An 18721-nucleotide genomic window follows, 5' to 3' on the forward strand; every position below is an offset into this window, starting at 1 on the left:
CAAGGCCATATGACAATGACATCAAAAGTGTGTCTACATGAATGGAGCCTGGGAGGACAGGTAAGTCTAGGAAAACAGAAGTCTTTGTTTTGTAGGGTGGAGCAGGTATAAGGAAGAGGCAAGAACTAAAGGTCCCAGAGGATTTTTGTTTAATTTACCCCATAGAAAATAAATTTCTTTTAATTTCCTCCTTGGTAACCCAAATATCATGTTTGCCTCAAACAGGCTATAAAGCTCAGTACTTGCCCGCTAGAACGTATCTAGCCCTACAGAAGGCTCCCTCCACTTCCTTCCTAGCAAGTCTCCTGACACAAGTAACCATTCTTCTGATTTCTATCATCATAAACTCATTTGTGCCTATTTTTAAACTTCCTTTACATGGATTCTGATAGTTTATGTCAACATCTACTGGGCATTTATTATGTGTCAAACACACTGCTAATACTACCATTGCTAGTATTAGCAAGGGTACCTCATTTGATCCTTCTAACAACTTGGTGAAGTCAATATGTTCCCCCTTTAACTGGAGAATACCCGAGGCCACAAAGCTATCAAGTAGCAGAGCCTGGATTCAAACTACAGTGACCAACCATCACATTAGCTGGACTGTCCCTTGTCCCAGGAAACCCCTGAGTCCCAAGTGAACTGGATGGTTAGCCACCCTAGTTCAAACCTGATTGGAGTCTTAATCATCAGGCTGGACTCTCTTCCTTTGGCTTAAGATTTCACCAGACAGTGCCTGTGTTGTTAGCACAATCTCATGGGGAATGTTTGTCTCAAAAAACCTCTGTGAGGGCTTCCCTGGTGGCGCAGTGGTTGAGAGTCCACCTGCCGATGCAGGGGACACTGGTTCGTGCCCTGGTCCAGGAAGATTCCACATGCCGCTGGGCCCGTGAGCGGCTGGGCCCGTGAGACATGGCCGCGAAGCCTGTGCGTCCAGAGCCTGTGCTCCGCAACAGGAGAGGCCACAACAGTGAGGGGCCCGCGTACTGCAAAAAAAAAAAAAAAAAAAAAAAAAACCTCTGTGATATCAGGATTTTACCTGGTTTTCTTTGTTTCTTTTTTTGGTTTTGTTCCATTCTGAAGAAAGATTTCATTGAAAGTAGATCTGGGTTGGGTAAAAACAAAATTATTCATATTAAAAGAGAATTCTAACATATCAATCCACCAAAGAAGGTTGTTTTTTTTTTTTCCAGCATCCATGCACTGAAAAAGAATTTTAAGACAGTCCCTGACTTTAAGAAGTTTATAATTTATTTGGGGAAGAGGAAAACACAATGAATAAAATTAGAGGGTAACTAACAGTAATAATAATCACTCACCTCTGAGTGCTTACTTACTATGTGCCAGAGACCTTACCTTATATATCCTATCTCATTTAATCCTCTCAATACAGCTATGAGATACGTACTGCGGCTATACCCAGGCTTGGTGAGGTTAAGTGATTTGCTCAAGGGAAAAAAATCATTGAACTTTATGTATGTATCCTTAAGACTTTTGCACATAATATAAGTGAGTTATACCTCCAAGCCATGCTTATTGAATGGGAAACCACTGAAGATGGGAGAAAATGTTCTTTCCTCTGCTTTTGACTATCCTGTTCCCAATAATTTTGGGCAAAGTTTAAAAATGTGTTTTGGCTTGTTTCATTTTAGTCATTCAGGTCAAAATGGCATTTTTAGCCTCAGTGACGAGTGCAAATAGGCACAGCGTGTGGCTGTGAAGTCAGAGCCCAGCCTTGCTGGAGGCCCAGGAGCTGACACAGGTCAACAGGCCAGAGCAACCTGCGTGGCCCCCAGGCTGCACACACCGTTAGCCTCAGACTTCTTGCTGTAGTCAGTCCTGCCAGGAACACACCAGGGTATTTGTCCCCTGGGTCCTCAAGGCCAGCTCCTCTGTCTCTCCAACACACCCCAAACCTTATCCCCTCACTCAGCCGCCTGACCCTGCCACCCATCTCTGCTTTCCAGGTTTGTGGTCCCCCACCCAGAAGCACCTCCATCATCCCTTCCTGACATGCCGACTTTCATTTCCCTAGGGCGAATCTCATTTGACAATCTCCTGCCCATATTTCTAAGCTCTCTGGGTCTTGGCGTGCTATTTCTCTGTCCTCTCTGGGGTTTGTAACACCGATCATCTGCAGGTCTCATTAGCATGCTGTTTACCCCTTTCAGATCATTAATGAAGATGCAAAGTGAGACACCAATTCTCCCGGCTCCCAACACGTGCCCCCTCCCATGCCTGGTGCTGCTAGAATCATTATCCTTCCTGGTGTGACAGGGTCAGAACCAAACCAATTTGCATCAATCTTTGGTGACGCTGTGAAGTGCTGCCTGCCCTGCAATCCTCATGTTGTAACAACGGCTTCAGCTGTCTGTTCTGGAGTTCTCCCCTTCTTCTTCGGAGGGCTGATCAGGTCTGGCCGACACAGCTCCTCATGCTAAAAGCCCCAGAGCTAACGGAACGGTTAGGCAGGATTCAGGGCTGCACGTGGCTGACACTTTCCCTTTGTTTTGCACCCTGAGCTGGACAGAAAATAGCACCTCTTTGGGAAACAGGATGGACAAGTGCACATAGTGGCGAAGTGGTGGAGGGAGTGGGTGTGGCAGGCACAAAATTTTTCTTTCTCATCATGACATCTATTTCTGCTGAAGATAAACGAGGAGTAAGACTCCTTTGGACCCTCCAAGGCCTAATCAGATGCCTGGGCTTGTATATTCCAGCCTCCTGAGGCTGGGATGAATGAGTCATTCCTCGGGGACAAAGTCCATTCTTCTCCATGATTTTTGTATGTCCTCTGGCCCTGATGCTTTCATCTTTTCTTTATCAGTTCCATGACTCTGTATCTCATCTCGCAGAGAAACTGACTTTATATACACACTTGTCTGCCCATAAAGGTGAGAACCACCTACACATCCCTTGAGTCCCTCAGATCCCAGCTTGCAGGAAAGACACTTCATTCCCTTTCTCGATGGTGCAGTTCCTCTGTCTGGCTGTCTGTGATGAAAATATGGGCGTCACTCCAGGCTCTGTCCTGATCCATGCCTACTCCTCTGACCCCTACGTCATCTTTTTTTCCTTCTCTCCCAGTTGGGAAGGGGAAAGTGAGCAGGAAGAAAGCAGTGAATGAAACTCTCACAAACACAATATATGAAGTAGTATTTTATATGCCCTATTTAGGGGAAATTCAGCCTAAACAGTCTACAGCAAAATTAGGTGGATATATTTTTCTCAGTGCAGTGTAGGGATGGACTGAGGACAAAGTTATTTTGCAACTCTGACCAAACACCTACTGAGTGAAGATTTTCCTGTTCCAGAGCAAAGGCTCTATGGAGTAATGAGGAGGGATGGGCCATGGGACTGGGTATGGTTAGGGAACAAGTAGTTTTTATTCACATTACATGTGATGGAGTAGAGTCTAGGGCAGGGCCGGATGCTTTAGGTGCGCAGTAACTACTTAAAGGTTTACAGATTGACATTTTCAAACACAAGATCTAACGTCATCACAATAAACAAATGGCATCAATAGGGGCTTCCCTGGTGGCGCAGTGGTTGAGAGTCCGCCTGCCGGTGCAGGGGACACGGGTTTGTGCCCCAGTCCGGGAAGATCCCACATGCCGCGGAGCGGCTGGGCCCGTGAGCCATGGCCGCTGAGCCTGCGCGGCCGGAGCCCGGAGCCTGTGCTCCGCAACGGGAGAGGCCACAACAGTGAGAGGCCCACGTACCACAAAAACAAAACAAAACAAAAAACAAATGTCATCAATGAACTGAGTGTGTGTGTGTGTGTGTGTGTGTGTGTGTGTGTATGCACACACACATACATGTTGATAGGCTGGGCTGATAGGGCATTTTAAGACTTGTAGATCTATACACCCAGCTCCAGAAGTGTTTTTCTTCCTGTATTATGGAAGCAACACATGCTTCTGTACAGAGTTTGTAAAATGTAGAGGAAAATGAAAATTACCCATAATCCTCCAACCAGGCAGCAAGCACTCTTACCACCTTGGTCTATTTCCTTCCCCACATACTGGAGATCGTGCTGCATTTATAATTTTTAATAATCCTTCTATTTTTATAATCTCGCTATTTTCACTTACTCTTACGACAAATCATTTCTCCCGTGATGCTGTAACCTCTCCGCAAACCTACTAAGTGGCTGCACAATAGTTCACTATGTGAATGCACCATAATACGCTCAATAGTTACAGGTTTGAAGGACCTTTGGGCCAGTTGGTTTGGGTAAGCAGGGCTGATGACAGCAGTAAGATGATGGAGGCAGCGGCAGCAGAGACAGACGCAAGGGATCAGGAGCCAAGGAAGAAGTTCTCGGGAGCTTTGCTTTCCCACGAGCCACCCTGTTCCTCAGAGACCACTTCTGGTTCTCACCCTTGCGTACCCTCCTTGCCCTGCCCCGGGCTTTGCCAGTGGCCGCAGTCAGTGTTTCTCATTTCCACTCAGTCTCAAGTCACTGACTTTTCCAACTTGACTCTTCTCAGCTGCTCCTTTGTGTGGAGCCGCTGGCTTGGGCTGGCTCGGCTGCATCTGGAAAGGTCCCGGGATGTGACCTTTAGCCCTGCTTGACCCTGAGGCCTCAGGCTGTGGAGTCAGGCCAGGCTGTTCTCCATAGACTCCCAGAGAGGAAGAAGCTGAGAAGAGGCTGCCCGGGGGCCCCAGGCCCAAGTGGACCTCACTCAGCCCTGGAAAGGGAGCAACTGGAATAGGGGTGGAGGGTTGGGGGCAGGGGGGGGAAGGACAGAGCAAAACAGGGAGGAGCATTCCTGTGCAGTGACTAGAATACCATGGATGCTTAGAATATATTAGGACCACCAAGATTAGCGAGGCAGATGACTCAAGGCTTATTATGCCAAGCTCAACATCAGCTCAGAAACCTGTCAATGTCACAAAGAATACCTTTCCCTCCCTTGCTTATCAGCAGCAAATAGTCTTCCATGGCCGTTGTCTGTGCAGTCAACAGTGGTATCTGCTGCGTGTCCATACCAGCACGGTCTGCCTCAGAGGGCGAAAGGATGGGGGCAGGAGAAGCAGTCAGTAAACTGTCGGTTCTCCTGAAGAGTTGAGAAATGGGTTTTTGGCTTAACTGACTATTCAAGGTAATCAAAAGTTATCATATTTTCCCTTTAAGGATTATCAATTTTTAACAACTATGAGTATAATAAAAAATTAAATATGGGTAAGATATGCCATGCACTGTTCTAAACACTTGCAAGTGCTAATTTAATCTCCACAGTAACCATAGGAGTTAGGTGCATTGGACCCATTCCGTAAATGGGTAAACTAAGGCACAGAGAGGTTAGGCAATTTACCCAAAGTCACATAGCTAGCAGATGGCAGAAACAAGATTTGGACCCAGGCAGCCTGACATCAGGGTCTTGCTCTTATCCATGATGTTAGGCTGCTTCTTTAAAATGGAAGAGGTCCTGAGGACACTGAGGCTCAGAGAGAAGTGACTTGCACAAGCGCATCCTTCTCTCCCTCAAATCCAAGCTCTTACTATACCTTAGACCAGGAACAAGGCTATGAACACTGAGTATCATGGCAGTTCATCCTTTCTTTCCACAAATCCTTATTAAGCACCTATTATGTGCCAGATACTGTTGTGAGTTCTGTTTACAAACAAAGAAACTATAGGAGACTGAACAAATTTGGATCAATTCTTTGACATCTCTCAAAAGTTATTTAAATAGTCAAATCTTATTACCTCTCCGTGTCTCGGATAGAGAAGATGGAAAAACAACAAAGCAACTTTGATTACTTGGGTTTTCTGGCTCCTTGGATTCTAGATAATTGAGTGTTTTCTGGTTTTGGAGGTCACTTTCAGAAGCATCAAGTACAGGTCAAAACACAAAGCAGAGGGCAGGATAAAGATGAAAACGTGTATGAGTCCAACTCAGCTCAGAGCTTGAGTTTAGCTGAGGTTCCAGCTGCCACTGTCCTCGCATTCGTTTGTCCCTGACCAAGTTCATGGCTATATCACCCCCAGTAATCCCTGTAATGGGCTGTAATCCTGGGGGGGAGCTGTTTCTGTTTATTAAATGGCCAACCTCTGAGCCACATGGAGTATGGCCAGTTGTGGCTTCTTGCCCTGGCAGCTGATGGGCCACTTTTCTGTTTTAAAAACCAGGAATCTTCCAGGATAGAGAATGGAGATAGCAGGCAGAGGGTGGGGAAGAGGTGATGGGTGCTGGAAGCGAGGGCCCCTTCCAGGTCATGAGCTCTTTTGAGAGCAGAATTCACGTGTGTGCTGTGGGTTTGCTATCCTTGAGATCATAACTACAGTTGAATAGGACTTCGATGTCATTCCAGGGACGGTGCCATAGTTGTAGCTGCCCGTGATGCCACCATTGTGGACCACTGAGGCGGGATGAGGAGATCAAATGGGGACAAAAGGCAGAAGGTGGGGAACGAACAAGGCAGAGTGGGCATCCCCTGACGGTCAGGAATTCTCAGTGCTTCAGCCCCAGCTCAGGGACCAGGCGGCACCCAGGGCAGTTCTCTCAAGCCAACCACCTCTTCCCTCTCTGCCCTCAGCCCCAGTGTCTACTTCTTGGAGTTGGGGAAAGACTGCAGCAGCTGCTTGTTTAGAGACCCTGTCCCCTCACTGTGCCCCCTCCCCCCGCATCTGTCTTCTGGTTAGAGTTGTGTGAAGCGGAAGACAATTTGGGGCTTATTAGTGTCCCAGCGAGACATGTAACTTGTGTTGCTGGGACCCAAACAGCAAGAGTCTTAGCAGCAAACTCCAGCCGAGAAAAGACTGAGGAATTGTCTCACCTAATTACGGGGAATGGCCCTCTTTGTGTTTGTGATTCGGTACGGTTGTCCGATCGCTTTTGATCGCTTTTCTCCATTTGCTGGCTCAGGCTATGCTGGAATTGTGCTAATTAGGAGAGAAATGGACAGAGTGATCCTGTCAGCCCTGGTTACTGGTGGGGACAAAGCGGAATATTATTCTGAGGCAATGTTTTGTGAGGGCCCTTCTTCCAGGTCTCATTAGGAGGAAGGGGCCCCCAGTCGGGGAAGGTTCCAAATGCCTGGCCCGTCTAATGGAGCATTGGGGTGTTCATGTGCTAATTAACAGGTTGTGCCAGCATTCGGGAGCCTCACGGTGCACCTGGTGCCACCTGAAGCCCCCAACCACTGCTGCTCCGGAAGAAAGTGTTGGGCACAGGGTGGGAAGGCCGGTGGCCTCTTTAAGCAGAGTCAGGGACACATCCCCAAAGTGCCCCAGAGCCTAAAGAGATAGGAAAAGTCAGTTACCGGCCAGTCAGAACTTCATGCACTGGGAGGGACCACTCATTGCCCACTCTTTGGGGCTGGGGGGGTACAAGGTCCCTCTGGTGAAATGAAGCCCATGCAAGGGCAGGTAGTCCTGTAGTTCTCAAAGGATGAAGAAAACAGAAACTGCAGAACATAACCAAATGCTTGGAGATGGAGTTTGTGCAGAAGTTGAGAGCCGGTATGAAACCCTGTTATCTGATCCCTGGGACCATCACCGTGGCCCACTGCCCATTTCCTCCCTTCCTGCTCTGCATTTACCTTCCTGTGATGCCTTAATCCTGGAGGAAACAGAAGGGACCAGAGCATCCCACTGAAAATGAAATTCCTTGGCTTTATTATAAAGCCCTTACGGAAGTCCAAACACCCTTCGGAAGCCACAGGGGCAATGGGATGACTTTCACCAGCTTCGTTTTCACTGTTCTGATTTGGGTGAGTTCAGAAGACAGAGGAGCTAAAATAACCTGCAGCCAGAGGACCAAAAACAAGGAGCAGTTAGCAGTTGTCCATTTAAAAAAATACAATCAGTAGGTAACAAAAAGATAAATTAATGATAGCATCTTGATATCAATGCAAGTGATAGCCTGTGAACTTCTACTGCTCCAACAATGAAAAGAAAGCCAAGCAAATCAGCTGAGGCCTAAAACCTGAGAGACAGAAGAGAGCAAGAAGCAATGAGACCTGTTGGTGAGAACAGCTTAGAATAAGAATTTGAAAATGTGCCTCCAGGCACCAGTGCTATGCTTCTCAGGACTGGTGCTGCTCACGGGCAACAGATGTGAGGCGTGGATGGTATTTGGAACAGCAAAAGAAAAGAGAAGACAAACCTGTAGGCAAATGATACTTACTTATGCGAAAAATCATCTCTAAAGATTTAGAGCAGCATATATGTCATGCTGTACCTTTTCAGTCAATCAACCAGCCATGCTTTTCTAGATCAGAGAAATCTACTGTCCACCCAGCTGTCTTCTAGGGAAACAATGCTGAATCAATGATACTAAGCACTTTGCTTTCCTTAAATGGGAATGTTTTTTCTAAAAGGGCAGGCTCTGGTCTGGAGCAGGTAAACTATCAGTGGGTGAAAGCAGTAGTACTGATTAGCACTTCCTCTTTAGTTCCTGAACAGAGTTGTAAAGAAACGCTTACTAACGGTTTTCGCAGGTGGCAGAGAAATATTTGTTTTTGATCTGTCACGTTTAACTGGAAGCGTGCACACAGGTAGGTCATGAACCCCCAGTTCAAAGAAGACACTGACAAAGAACTAGATGTGTGGGAGACAGCCACAATCTCAGAGAGCAGATAATTTAGCGGGGCAATTAAGACATGTACTCAGATGACTTAAATATAAGGGGGATTGTAGTAATAAGAGTCATAAGGAGGTATACATAAATGCTGTAGAAATGGAGGGGGAAGGATTATGTCCAGCTGGATCATGCGGGGTTTACAGGAAGGATAGGTTGATGTGTAGGAAAAGGATGCAAGACTTTCTAGGAACTCAATGGCAAGAACAAAGGCATGTAAGTGAGGAATTGGGAACTGTTCGGATTAACTGGAACAGAGACTTCATATACTGGAGAGAAAGGAAACCAAACTGGAGGGTTGATTAGGATTAGATGTAGAGAGTTTTAAATGCCAGGATGATGGATCTAGACTTTATTAGTAGAGGAGACGAGGTATTAAAGATTTTTAAACACTGTTTAGGGAGTTGAGCAGTAATGAGCTGGGTGGCTGGTAGGACACAATGGCAGCTAGAGACCACGCAGTAGATGACCATAGAGCCCCACACCACCCACTGTGATATTAAAGGGAAGACAGTGGGTCATCTGCCATTATAGTTGTGCTTTCTGACGAGGTCTATGCTTTAAATGTGCAAGTTGGCCTTTTGAGGAAAAACTCACTCTCCTATAAAAGGGAAATATTTATTATGATGACATAGACACCACCATATACAAAGTACAGTCCTCTAACACCCTGAAATACATATACATGCACACATTGTACATAAATTTATATTATCAATATAAAAATACATCATTAACATCTCTAAGGACGGCAAATACAAAACGAATAAATATCACAATTCTAAAACATCTACTTACATTAAGTGCTGGTGAATAAGATGACAGTAAAAGGAAGAGGCCAAAGCAGACCAAAAAACCAACTACATAGCTTCAGTTTACAGACTGGAGTTGGTTTGGGGGAGGTATCCCAATGTTCTCCATATGTTTCTCAATTTCCCCAAGCACTTAGAAGTGCCTGACGTCATCAACTCTCAAAAACAGAGCAGTTAGAATTTGACATTATGGCACTAGTTTTTGCACACCCCCCTTTCTCTCTCTCTCCCCATCTTTCACACTCTTTAACCGCATTTAAGATAAAGGAATGTCAATAATAAGCTTTACTTAAAATCAAAGCCTCTATAGCCTAACCTTCTATATAGCACCCAAGCAGAATGTTTTCTTTCTCATACTCTCCTTTATGTCTTGTGTTAAATTCCACCCCACTTATCAATAGGTAAAATTGCATGGATGGTCAAATGGTGCAAATGAGAGAAAAACCCAACCTTAACTCTAGCATGGGAAACAAGGCAGAAGTGTCAGAAAATGGTTAATGAACCAGCTATTAAACTGAATAGTTTTGTGCCCTAGCAGACACTCGGGACCAAAACCTTGACCACAACATTCCTTGTGTCCAAACACCAACACACTACTGCCACATGGATGTTCTTTTCATAAAGTTTAGGAAACCCCATGTGCTTCTACAAACAACAGAGCCGGGGGCTGGCTTATAAGACAAAATAAGGAGAACATGTATAATCAATTTTACCCACGGGCTAGATTTTCAGGTTTTAACATAGAGACAGATAACTGGCAAAGAGCTCCATAAGAGTTGTAAAGTCAGGGAATTCTCTTTTTCTTGTGTGTGTGTATGTTTCTGTCACATGGGTGGAATATCTAATCTGTGCTGTGAGATGGGACAAGGGGGGCAAAACATTGCCACCATCCCACAGCACATTCCTTTAAGGTCAAGTAGAGTTTCTAGTTTTTAATCAAATGGGAACTCCTGCAAGCAGTCCCCTTCTCCTATCTTTCAGGCCATACTGACTTTCTCACTTGAATCTGTAACAGATTAACTAGAACTCAAAAGTCCTTTCTGTTACCTTTAAGTTGGTCTGGAGGTCTAGAACCCAATGCAACCCTACATATATGCCTTTCACTGTACAAGCTAATCCCAGGAGGGACCTGATTCACAGGGGTCCCCTTCCCTGGAGTCAGACTGATGGTGGGGGCTGGGAGGTGGGGAATGCAAGGCATTGGGGGATGGGACTCTCTTGAGAGATGTAGAATTTTAAAAGCATTTCTCCAGCTGGGGATTCCTGGAACCTAGTATACAGTGGTGAGCTTGCAGGCCAGGCTGCATGGTCTGGTCCAGAATCTAATTGGTCTCTGGTCTCCTTGCATCATAAACACCTCCTAAGAGATCAAGTACAATTTAAAAGAACTTGTCCCATCAACACATCTCAACTGACTTTGCTATCACTGAATCAAATCAACTGTAAGATCCTGGAGCTCCAGAATCATTTCCGGAAACGAGAAAGCAGGACTTTGACCTTTAAGAATGATATACCTTCTGGTGTTACCAACATCCGAGGCTGAGACGGTCACAGTCTAGAAGCTGAATGAATAACTGCACCACTGATCCTTGGATAGAGCAGATTCTTCTCTTGCCGCCGAATGTCCTCAGAAGCGCAGAGTGCCAGGAGCAGGGGAGAGGGTCAGTCCTGGAGGTGCACCCTCCGGCCTCTGGGCAGGAAGCAGTGAGGTGCGCGTCATCAGAACTGCACAGGGAGGGAAGCACGGTTCCAGTCCCCAGGGCACCCTGTCCACAAGCAGCTGCTACTTCTTGGGCTTCTCTAGAATGTTGAGGAATTTCCCCCGTGTCATCTCTCTGGCTGGAATCACAAAGCAAATGAAAGATAAATGAAGACCTAAAATCTGAAAAAGCGTTCACAGGAAGACTTAATTTAAGAATGCAGATTGATTTAAATTGTATACAAAGTTGCTACCATAACAGATTCAATCTCTACTAACCTCCAAAATGGGAGAAAAACAAACCACTATTGACAACAAACTGTACAAAACTGTTCTGAAGTTGGTGATTACTATAACGCGCAGGCCAACTGGGGAAATCTTTATCATTTACCCTTGGGTTTGCCCTTGGAGGCTAAAATCCAACCAAGATTAGATTAGAGTCTTTTCTGGATTGTTGGTCTCTGGACATTTATAATCTCAAATCAAAATTAGAGATAATTTACCCCATCTCTCAGCAGTGGTAGTCCCTGGATACTGTAATGTAACAGAGTTTACATTCCCTCAGTGCAGTTCATCTGTGGATGCAGTAATAAAGTAGGGTGTATAGAGCTTTGGTCTTCTCTCTCTTGGCATTGTCAGTCCTTAGATATTTAATAGAGCCAGGCAAGGTTTATGTGTCTTTTTCTCACTTTCAGCACCATCAATCTTTGAATGCTGTAGTTACAAGAGGGTTTATACAGCTACTTTCCTACATATGAGGCTCTGAAATGAAAGTAAAACATTTCTCAGTTACAAGACCCACTCCAGAAGCCCCCCATTTTAGCTCTGTCAAGCAAATCCTCAAAAATTGTACGTGGCATAACCCCCTTCATCCTCATCCCCATAAGATCATCTTTTTATGTCTCTTAAATGGATGTAACAGTGCTGAAAGCTTCCGATGGCTGGCCTCGGGGCCAGAAGTCTTCTGGAACCATGCAGTGAACACACAGCAGGCTATGGTGCCCTGTGGCTTCCAAGGACATATCTCCATCTTGGCCAAAGGAGTGAGGTGGCTAGGGAGGCACCAGCAGGGGTGAGAAGGACCTTCACCCTAGCCTCCTTGCTTCCCTTCCCCGGTGCAGAGCAAATGGTGCTAGATGAATGGGCTCCCACTCCCCCACCCCACCATCTACATTTAATAGTTCTTGGTTTATTTGTACAAGGAAGAAATAAAACAATACAAACTTTGTAACCAGAAAAGCTTTTGGTAACTGCAGTCTATACATTCCCCATCTTTCAGAAGTTCCAAAGCTCCAACAAAGGGAAAGGAAATCCCATTAACTAGGAATGGAAGCCCCAGCGTTGGGCTTGTCTCATGTGCCCTCAACCGTACCCTGGCCCAAATCAAACTGACCATTCCTTCCTTAGTGGGTTTACGCCAAATCCCATACATACAAAGTTCCTATAAGACTTGCAATTACTTGTTGATATACTTGTCTTCCTCCATGGAAGTCGAAGAACTGAGGGCAGAGATTGTGTTTTATTATTCTTTTTATCACCAGCACCTAGCATAGTGCTGGACCCGGTTTCTGCTGAATAAATGTTGGCTGGATGAATGATAATATAAAAAAGAACTTGAACCAAGTAGGAACAGAGTAAAGTTAGTTTCCTTCCATTTCACAAACAATAAGACTTGTTAGTGACCCTCATTGCTCCCTTCTCTACATTGTGGGATTCTTTTAAAATTTACCTTGCTTATTCGGCAAGAAAAGTCATTTCCCTTGATGGAAGTAGTGCCGGATTCATGGAGAGATCCAGGGACAAGGACTAACTACTCTAGAAGAAATCCAAACAAGTATTTTATTGCCCAGGGGAAGGAGCATGGATTTCTTTCAGAGAACACAGGATCTGAATGCAGTTTAAGTTCCAACTCTAATATTTATCAGCTGGGCGAGACCTTGAGCTGGGAAAGATCTCTGCGCCTCAGTTTCTTCATCTGTAAAATGAGTAGCATATTAATGCCACCGGCCCCGCCCTCTCGGGTATTCAGCCACGATCATGCTTGGTATAGTGATATTATTAACACAGCGCCTTTCAGAGGAGGGTAAGTAGTCTATTGCTTCTCTTGCATGCAGTATTTCCTAAGTGAATAAGTGAATGAATTGTGATAAGGGAGGCTAGCAATCTCGAAAATCCCATTCCTTGGAATCTTTTCCCTCAGCCTGATCTATAGGAATTGACTTATACTTTTGGCCAGAGTGGGTCGCATCATCTATTCCTACTTGGATAGGTTTTCTGCCTACTCTCCAGTGCTTATTAATGAATTTAAACACAGTATCAAATGATCCTGCAAAGTGGCTAGAAGCAGGTGCTCTGGAAATCAGACTTGAGTAATACAATGCTCGGCTGGGCAGAACAGAGCCCTGTTCCAAAAATCCTGGGCCAGGAGCACTGTACTGACCTTACTAATTATTTCTGCCTGCTGTCCTTCATGTCCCACAATTCTTTGCTCTTTTTTTCCCCAAATGGGAGAATGACCAATATTTTAAGACTTAAAAATTTACAAGACCCAATCTATTCGAGGGATCAAAAGGATTTAAAAGGAAAAAAAATGGATATTCCAAGTCTCTCAGTGGCAAGCGCTCCTTGAATTTGACCAATCCTTTCTAACAACCCCCCTTCCACTCAGTCATTCCTCCCCCTTCAACCTAATCTAAGTACACAGAGCTGCAGCAAAGCACCGTAAAAGTAGAAGTATTTCAAAAGACATCATCTTTTACGTGGGAGGGGTGAAAGTTTTCCTACTTGCTGTTCCTATATAGGAGATATACGAATTTGTGACATAGCTAGCTGCTCCCTAAAAGAGGGCTGTGCCCTATAAATCACATCCTAAGCACCAACCCCTTTTTGTGCACAGAGAAATTGCTGTGAGTCAGGGGCTGCTCCAGAGCACATGCCCTCCTGTTCACTTGTCATCAGAGATGTTAACATCTCTGATTAATTCATATACCCCTTATATTATTCCTCATCTCTTTATCCTTGGCTCTCCTGTTCTACTGCAATGTAAAGATTCTTACCGACCTGCTATAGTAATCACCACCCGCTGACTACACACCCCCCGAAACCTAGTGAAATTGTTTAGCGATGCCAACCGCGCTTTTAATTTGCAAGACATCAGACACAGAGGTAATTTATACCAACATCTGTTCGTTTTTGACTTCTGAAACAAACTCACACATGCTGCTACAAAATCCCATTAGGAGTAGGGAGACAGCCTTCTGCTACTATTCTGTATTCCTCTTCTACACAGACACACACAGACACACAGACACACACACACACACACCCCTACCAGTAGGGTTTATAATGTAAATGTGTTTTACTAAAAAACTCCCACCAAGGATTTCAAATCTCTTTGGGAAAAAACCTTTAGAGAAATCTATGCTTGCTGACAGAGGACAGTAAGGTATTTCTATGTCCTCCTGCCTAGTTCCATCCCTTCTTCCCAACAGTTACCACTTGGTGTAATTCTTGCACTAATGACCAGGGTAAGATTACATACTCTTCAGCTTGGCACTTCCAATTCCTGCCTTCTCTCCTGCTTCTCTTTTCCCACAATGTGTTAGAAGACGATCCTGGGGACCATAAAGTTGCTAGAGAAAGTTTTATCTGGAGTTAACACCATTTCTTAACTAATTTCTGGTTCTGGATTGATTCTCTAGGATTACAAGATTCAACAGGAAGGCAACACTGCTACCACAGTCGAATCACTATGCTCAGAGGGATCCACTGGTCATCAGCCACCAGTGTATGCTCTGCAGAAGAGAAGCATGACCTCCACGTCAAGTCACGATTTACAGGCCCTCCTATGCTGGGCACAGACCACAAACTGAGAAAGCCATAGTCAAGACTCTCACCAAAGGGTGAACATGTGAACTGCTGCTCAGTGTGGGACAGGGGACACATTTAAAGACAGCAAATGGATAAACTATAATCAACTTCCAGGTTGATGCAGTTTCTATCACCCCTTCATAGTTTCCCTAGGGCTGTCAGGTTCACAGCAGCTGTAAACACCTGGGTATACTTTAGAGAGGTCAGGGCTGAAGGGAGGACTCCATCCTGCTTGCTGTGAAGGTGGTGTGTGCTTTAATGTAATCTCTTCTTTAGACTCTCCAATTCCGCCATCCTACATTTAGCCTTGCCTCTGGCTCCCTTTCCACAATGACTATCCCCAAACTGTCTTCTCTGTGGTAAATCTTCCGGTGGCTGGTTGAAAAAGATTCAGTGGTACAGACTGATTTCTCACCAGTGAGGGCATGAGGGATTACCAGAGGCACCCTGGTTAACGAGATTGGGTGCAGAATCTCTCACGAGACCAGCCCTCTATGCCGGGGCTTTGCACCTTTCGCCCATGACATATGGGTTTCATTATAGAAAGATTTTCCAGATTATAACTTTGAGGCAACTGCCTGATAAAATTCTGCTTGGCTTTAATATAGGGAACAATGTAAAGATTAAGTAACTTTTAATGAAATGGAAGAAACTCATAGCATTTGGTTTGCAGTTCCAATGCAAACCACTTTAAATATTTATATTGTGCCTCAATATAATTAAATCAATATAAATAAAAACATTAGCGAGGCGGATGGTTCTCTCATATCCTGAAAAGCAACAACAGGCTGTTTAGGAGACTCTGAGTGGCCAGGAAACAAAGGAGACAGCATAACGCTGTGAAAAGAGCAGGGCGTGCATGTATTTATTTATTTATTCATTCATTCATTCATTTATTTTGGCTGCGCCATGCAGCTTGCAGGACCCTAGTTCCCTGACCAGGGATTGAACCCGGCCCCCCAGCAATGGAAGTGTGGAGTCCTAACCACTGTAACACCAAGGAATTCCCAAGAGCAGGGTTTTTAGCATTGGACAGGCTTGGATTCAAACCCCAGCTCCTACACTGAGCCTGAACCACTGCGGGCAAGTCACCCAAGTCATCTCTCTGTGTTTCAGTCACCTCATCTGTTCAAGATGGGATTAATACAAGGGTCACACAGGCATTCTGTAAATGCTAGCTACTGTATGACTCTTTCTTTCATATCAAATAAGAAGTTTATTTAAGCAACAAGATACTTGATGGGAAAATTATCTAGGATTCATTTCGTTTAGAGTAATTTATCCCTGCTTCAAGACATATTGTCTTACACGTAACAGCTATGTACAAAAAAGTTATAGGGCTTCCCTGGTGGCGCAGTGGTTGAGAGTCCGCCTGCCGATGCAGGGGACATGGGTTCGTGCCCCGGTCTGGGAGGATCCCGCATGCCGCAGAGCGGCTAGGCCTGTGAGCCATGGCTGCTGAGCCTGCCCGTCTGGAGCCTGTGCTCCGCAATGGGAGAGGCCACAACAGTGAGAAGCCCGCGTACAGCAAAAAAAAAAAAAAAAAAAAAAAAAGTTATAGAACTGCCCTGGGTTTTACAGTGATAAAGTGAAAAACATTAAAATTCTCCAATGGAACAAGGTATGCAAGGATTTTTGTTTGTTTGATTTCTGTTAAACAGTGAGAGCAAAATAATTTACTTGAATATGAAAGACAAGGACTGAATGAGCACGCCACTAATGGAGCGAGGGGGGACTGTTACAGAACCAGAATTCTGCCCCAGTTGTTGTCAAGCAAAACATAACACTGGTCATTTAGCTTAAAAAAAAAAAGCCAACATGCTTGTGTACACCAGTTACTTCAACTACAATAAAGACGTGAGGAAGGGGTATACGAAAGAATAGAGAAGTCCATACTGTAGTAGTCAGGATGTGGGAGACCCAAACTGCAGTCTTCTAACTGCGAAGGTCTTCTTGGTCTGTGGGAACTGAGATCTGGAGTAAAGAGCAAGTTCCCTTCATAGCAGACACCTCCTGTCTGCTGCTGGAACACACTGACGGCATCTTGGCTACTATAGTATGGATTTCTCTGTTCTTCCATGTACCATTTCCTCACTCCTTTACTGTACTTAAAGTAACTGGTGATGTACACGAGCATATTCCCTTTATTTTTTTTAAGTCGAATGACCAATGCTATGTTTTGATCGACAACAACTGGGGCAGAATGCTGGTTCCGTGACAGCGCCCCCTCCTCCACTAGTGGCATGCTCATTCAGCCCTTCTCTTTCATAATCCAGTAAGTTATTTTGCTCTCACAGTGTGTCTGTTTCATGAATTGGCTGCCTATTAAACTGGAATCTGACCTACCTCATTGACAAACCCTGTCATTCACAGTAAGCCTTCATTAGTTCACTAAGTGGCGTATGCTTAATCTTAATCTGTGCGCCACGGAACTGTCCAGCCCCGCCACCTTCAAATTAATATGATCATTGTTCTTAGCCTTGGCTCCTTCCTTGGGTTTTCCATCGGTCATGGGAAACAACAGAGTCTCTGCAGCTGCCATTTCACAAAAGAGAAAAGGTACCAGGTCAGTACCGAATGCGCACACAAGCAGCACCAGGAGTGGCAAAAAGAGGATGAACTATTTATTTTTTAAACGCTTTCAAATGTAAAACAAAGGGAAACATGCCTGACTTGCATCTGTGTAACACATATACTCTGGAGGTTCAAACCTGGGTGCTAGTTAGAGGCAGCGACCTTCCTTAACTACACCAGCAGCTTCTTCTAGCAAAAAGGAGCACATAAAACCCTAGTTCGTTTGGTTTAAATCAATGTGCTAAAAGGTTATCTATTTAACTAGATTTATAGAAGGTGTTTTGTAGAAATGATGCCATTTGTTATGATTACAGTTTTGACTTTTTTTAACAATTATTTTTTAGTTGAAGGTGTTCTAATTCTGCTGAGGGACCTCCTAGTCATGAGTGTGTGCTATGCAGAAGAGAAGCATGAAGGGGATGGATGAATAGTTAAGTTAGTCACGTACAGAGCCTACCTACTATGTACTAGGTATTAGGGAAAATTCAAATAAATGAGAAGTGGCCTTTGAGATGGAGCTATCTAGCTGTTCACAGGTACCTTAGTACATCAGAGGAGAACAAAGGAAACCAATGTGATTTACAGGGCTGATTTCTCTCTCACAGGAATGAGAAAGTTTTCCTGTCACTCCAGCATAGGGCCGGCGTACAGCAGAGCAGTTCCAGGCAGGCCCCCAGACTGAGATTCTTCACCATGCTCCAGTTCAGACCTCCACAAAAACCTATCACTAAGTGATCAATAATTCAAGTCAAGGACTAAGCACTTTATAATGCCTCTGATATGAGAGTGGCTGGCGCCACTGTCAAGAGCAGAAGGTGCTGTGAACTGAGCATGGTGTTCCTGGATGAGAAGGAACTCTCTTGGGACCTCATTTGAATACTTGGTGGCCCTCAGAAAATGGTGTAATTGTAATATGGTCTACTGACCATTCTCAGTCAACTCTTGTGGGAGAGTCCACTCAACGTAAGAGTTTATGGTAGAGGGACTTCCCTGGTGGTGCAGTGATTGAGAAACCGCCTGCCAATGCAGGGGACACAGGTTTGAGCCGTGGTCCAAGAAGATCCCACGTGCCGCAGAGCAACTAAGCCCATGCACCACAACTACTGAGCCTGCACTCTAGAGCCCGCAAGCCACAACTACTGAGCCCGTGTGCCATAACTACTGAGCCCATG

General features: G+C 44.9%; 1 protein-coding gene and 1 pseudogene across 2 annotated transcripts in view; both read right to left on the minus strand.

Moving 5' to 3' along the window:
- Positions 1–9197: 9197 nt before the first annotated feature.
- Positions 9198–18721, minus strand: part of LIN52 (lin-52 DREAM MuvB core complex component) — a 119729-nt gene continuing 110205 nt past the window's right edge. Inside the window, exon 6 of one of the 2 annotated variants that reach the window (XM_065872027.1) lies at positions 9198–11245. In XM_065872027.1, coding sequence (XP_065728099.1) covers positions 11190–11245 — 56 coding nt within the window. In that variant the 3' untranslated portion in view covers positions 9198–11189. The remainder of the gene's footprint in view (positions 11246–18721) is intronic. The other variant, XM_065872028.1, reaches the window with a different exon arrangement.
- LOC136143008 (small ubiquitin-related modifier 2 pseudogene) lies at positions 14838–17487 on the minus strand (annotated as a pseudogene).

Source organism: Phocoena phocoena, chromosome 2, assembly GCF_963924675.1.
Source record: "Phocoena phocoena chromosome 2, mPhoPho1.1, whole genome shotgun sequence".
Lineage (NCBI taxonomy): Eukaryota > Metazoa > Chordata > Mammalia > Artiodactyla > Phocoenidae > Phocoena > Phocoena phocoena.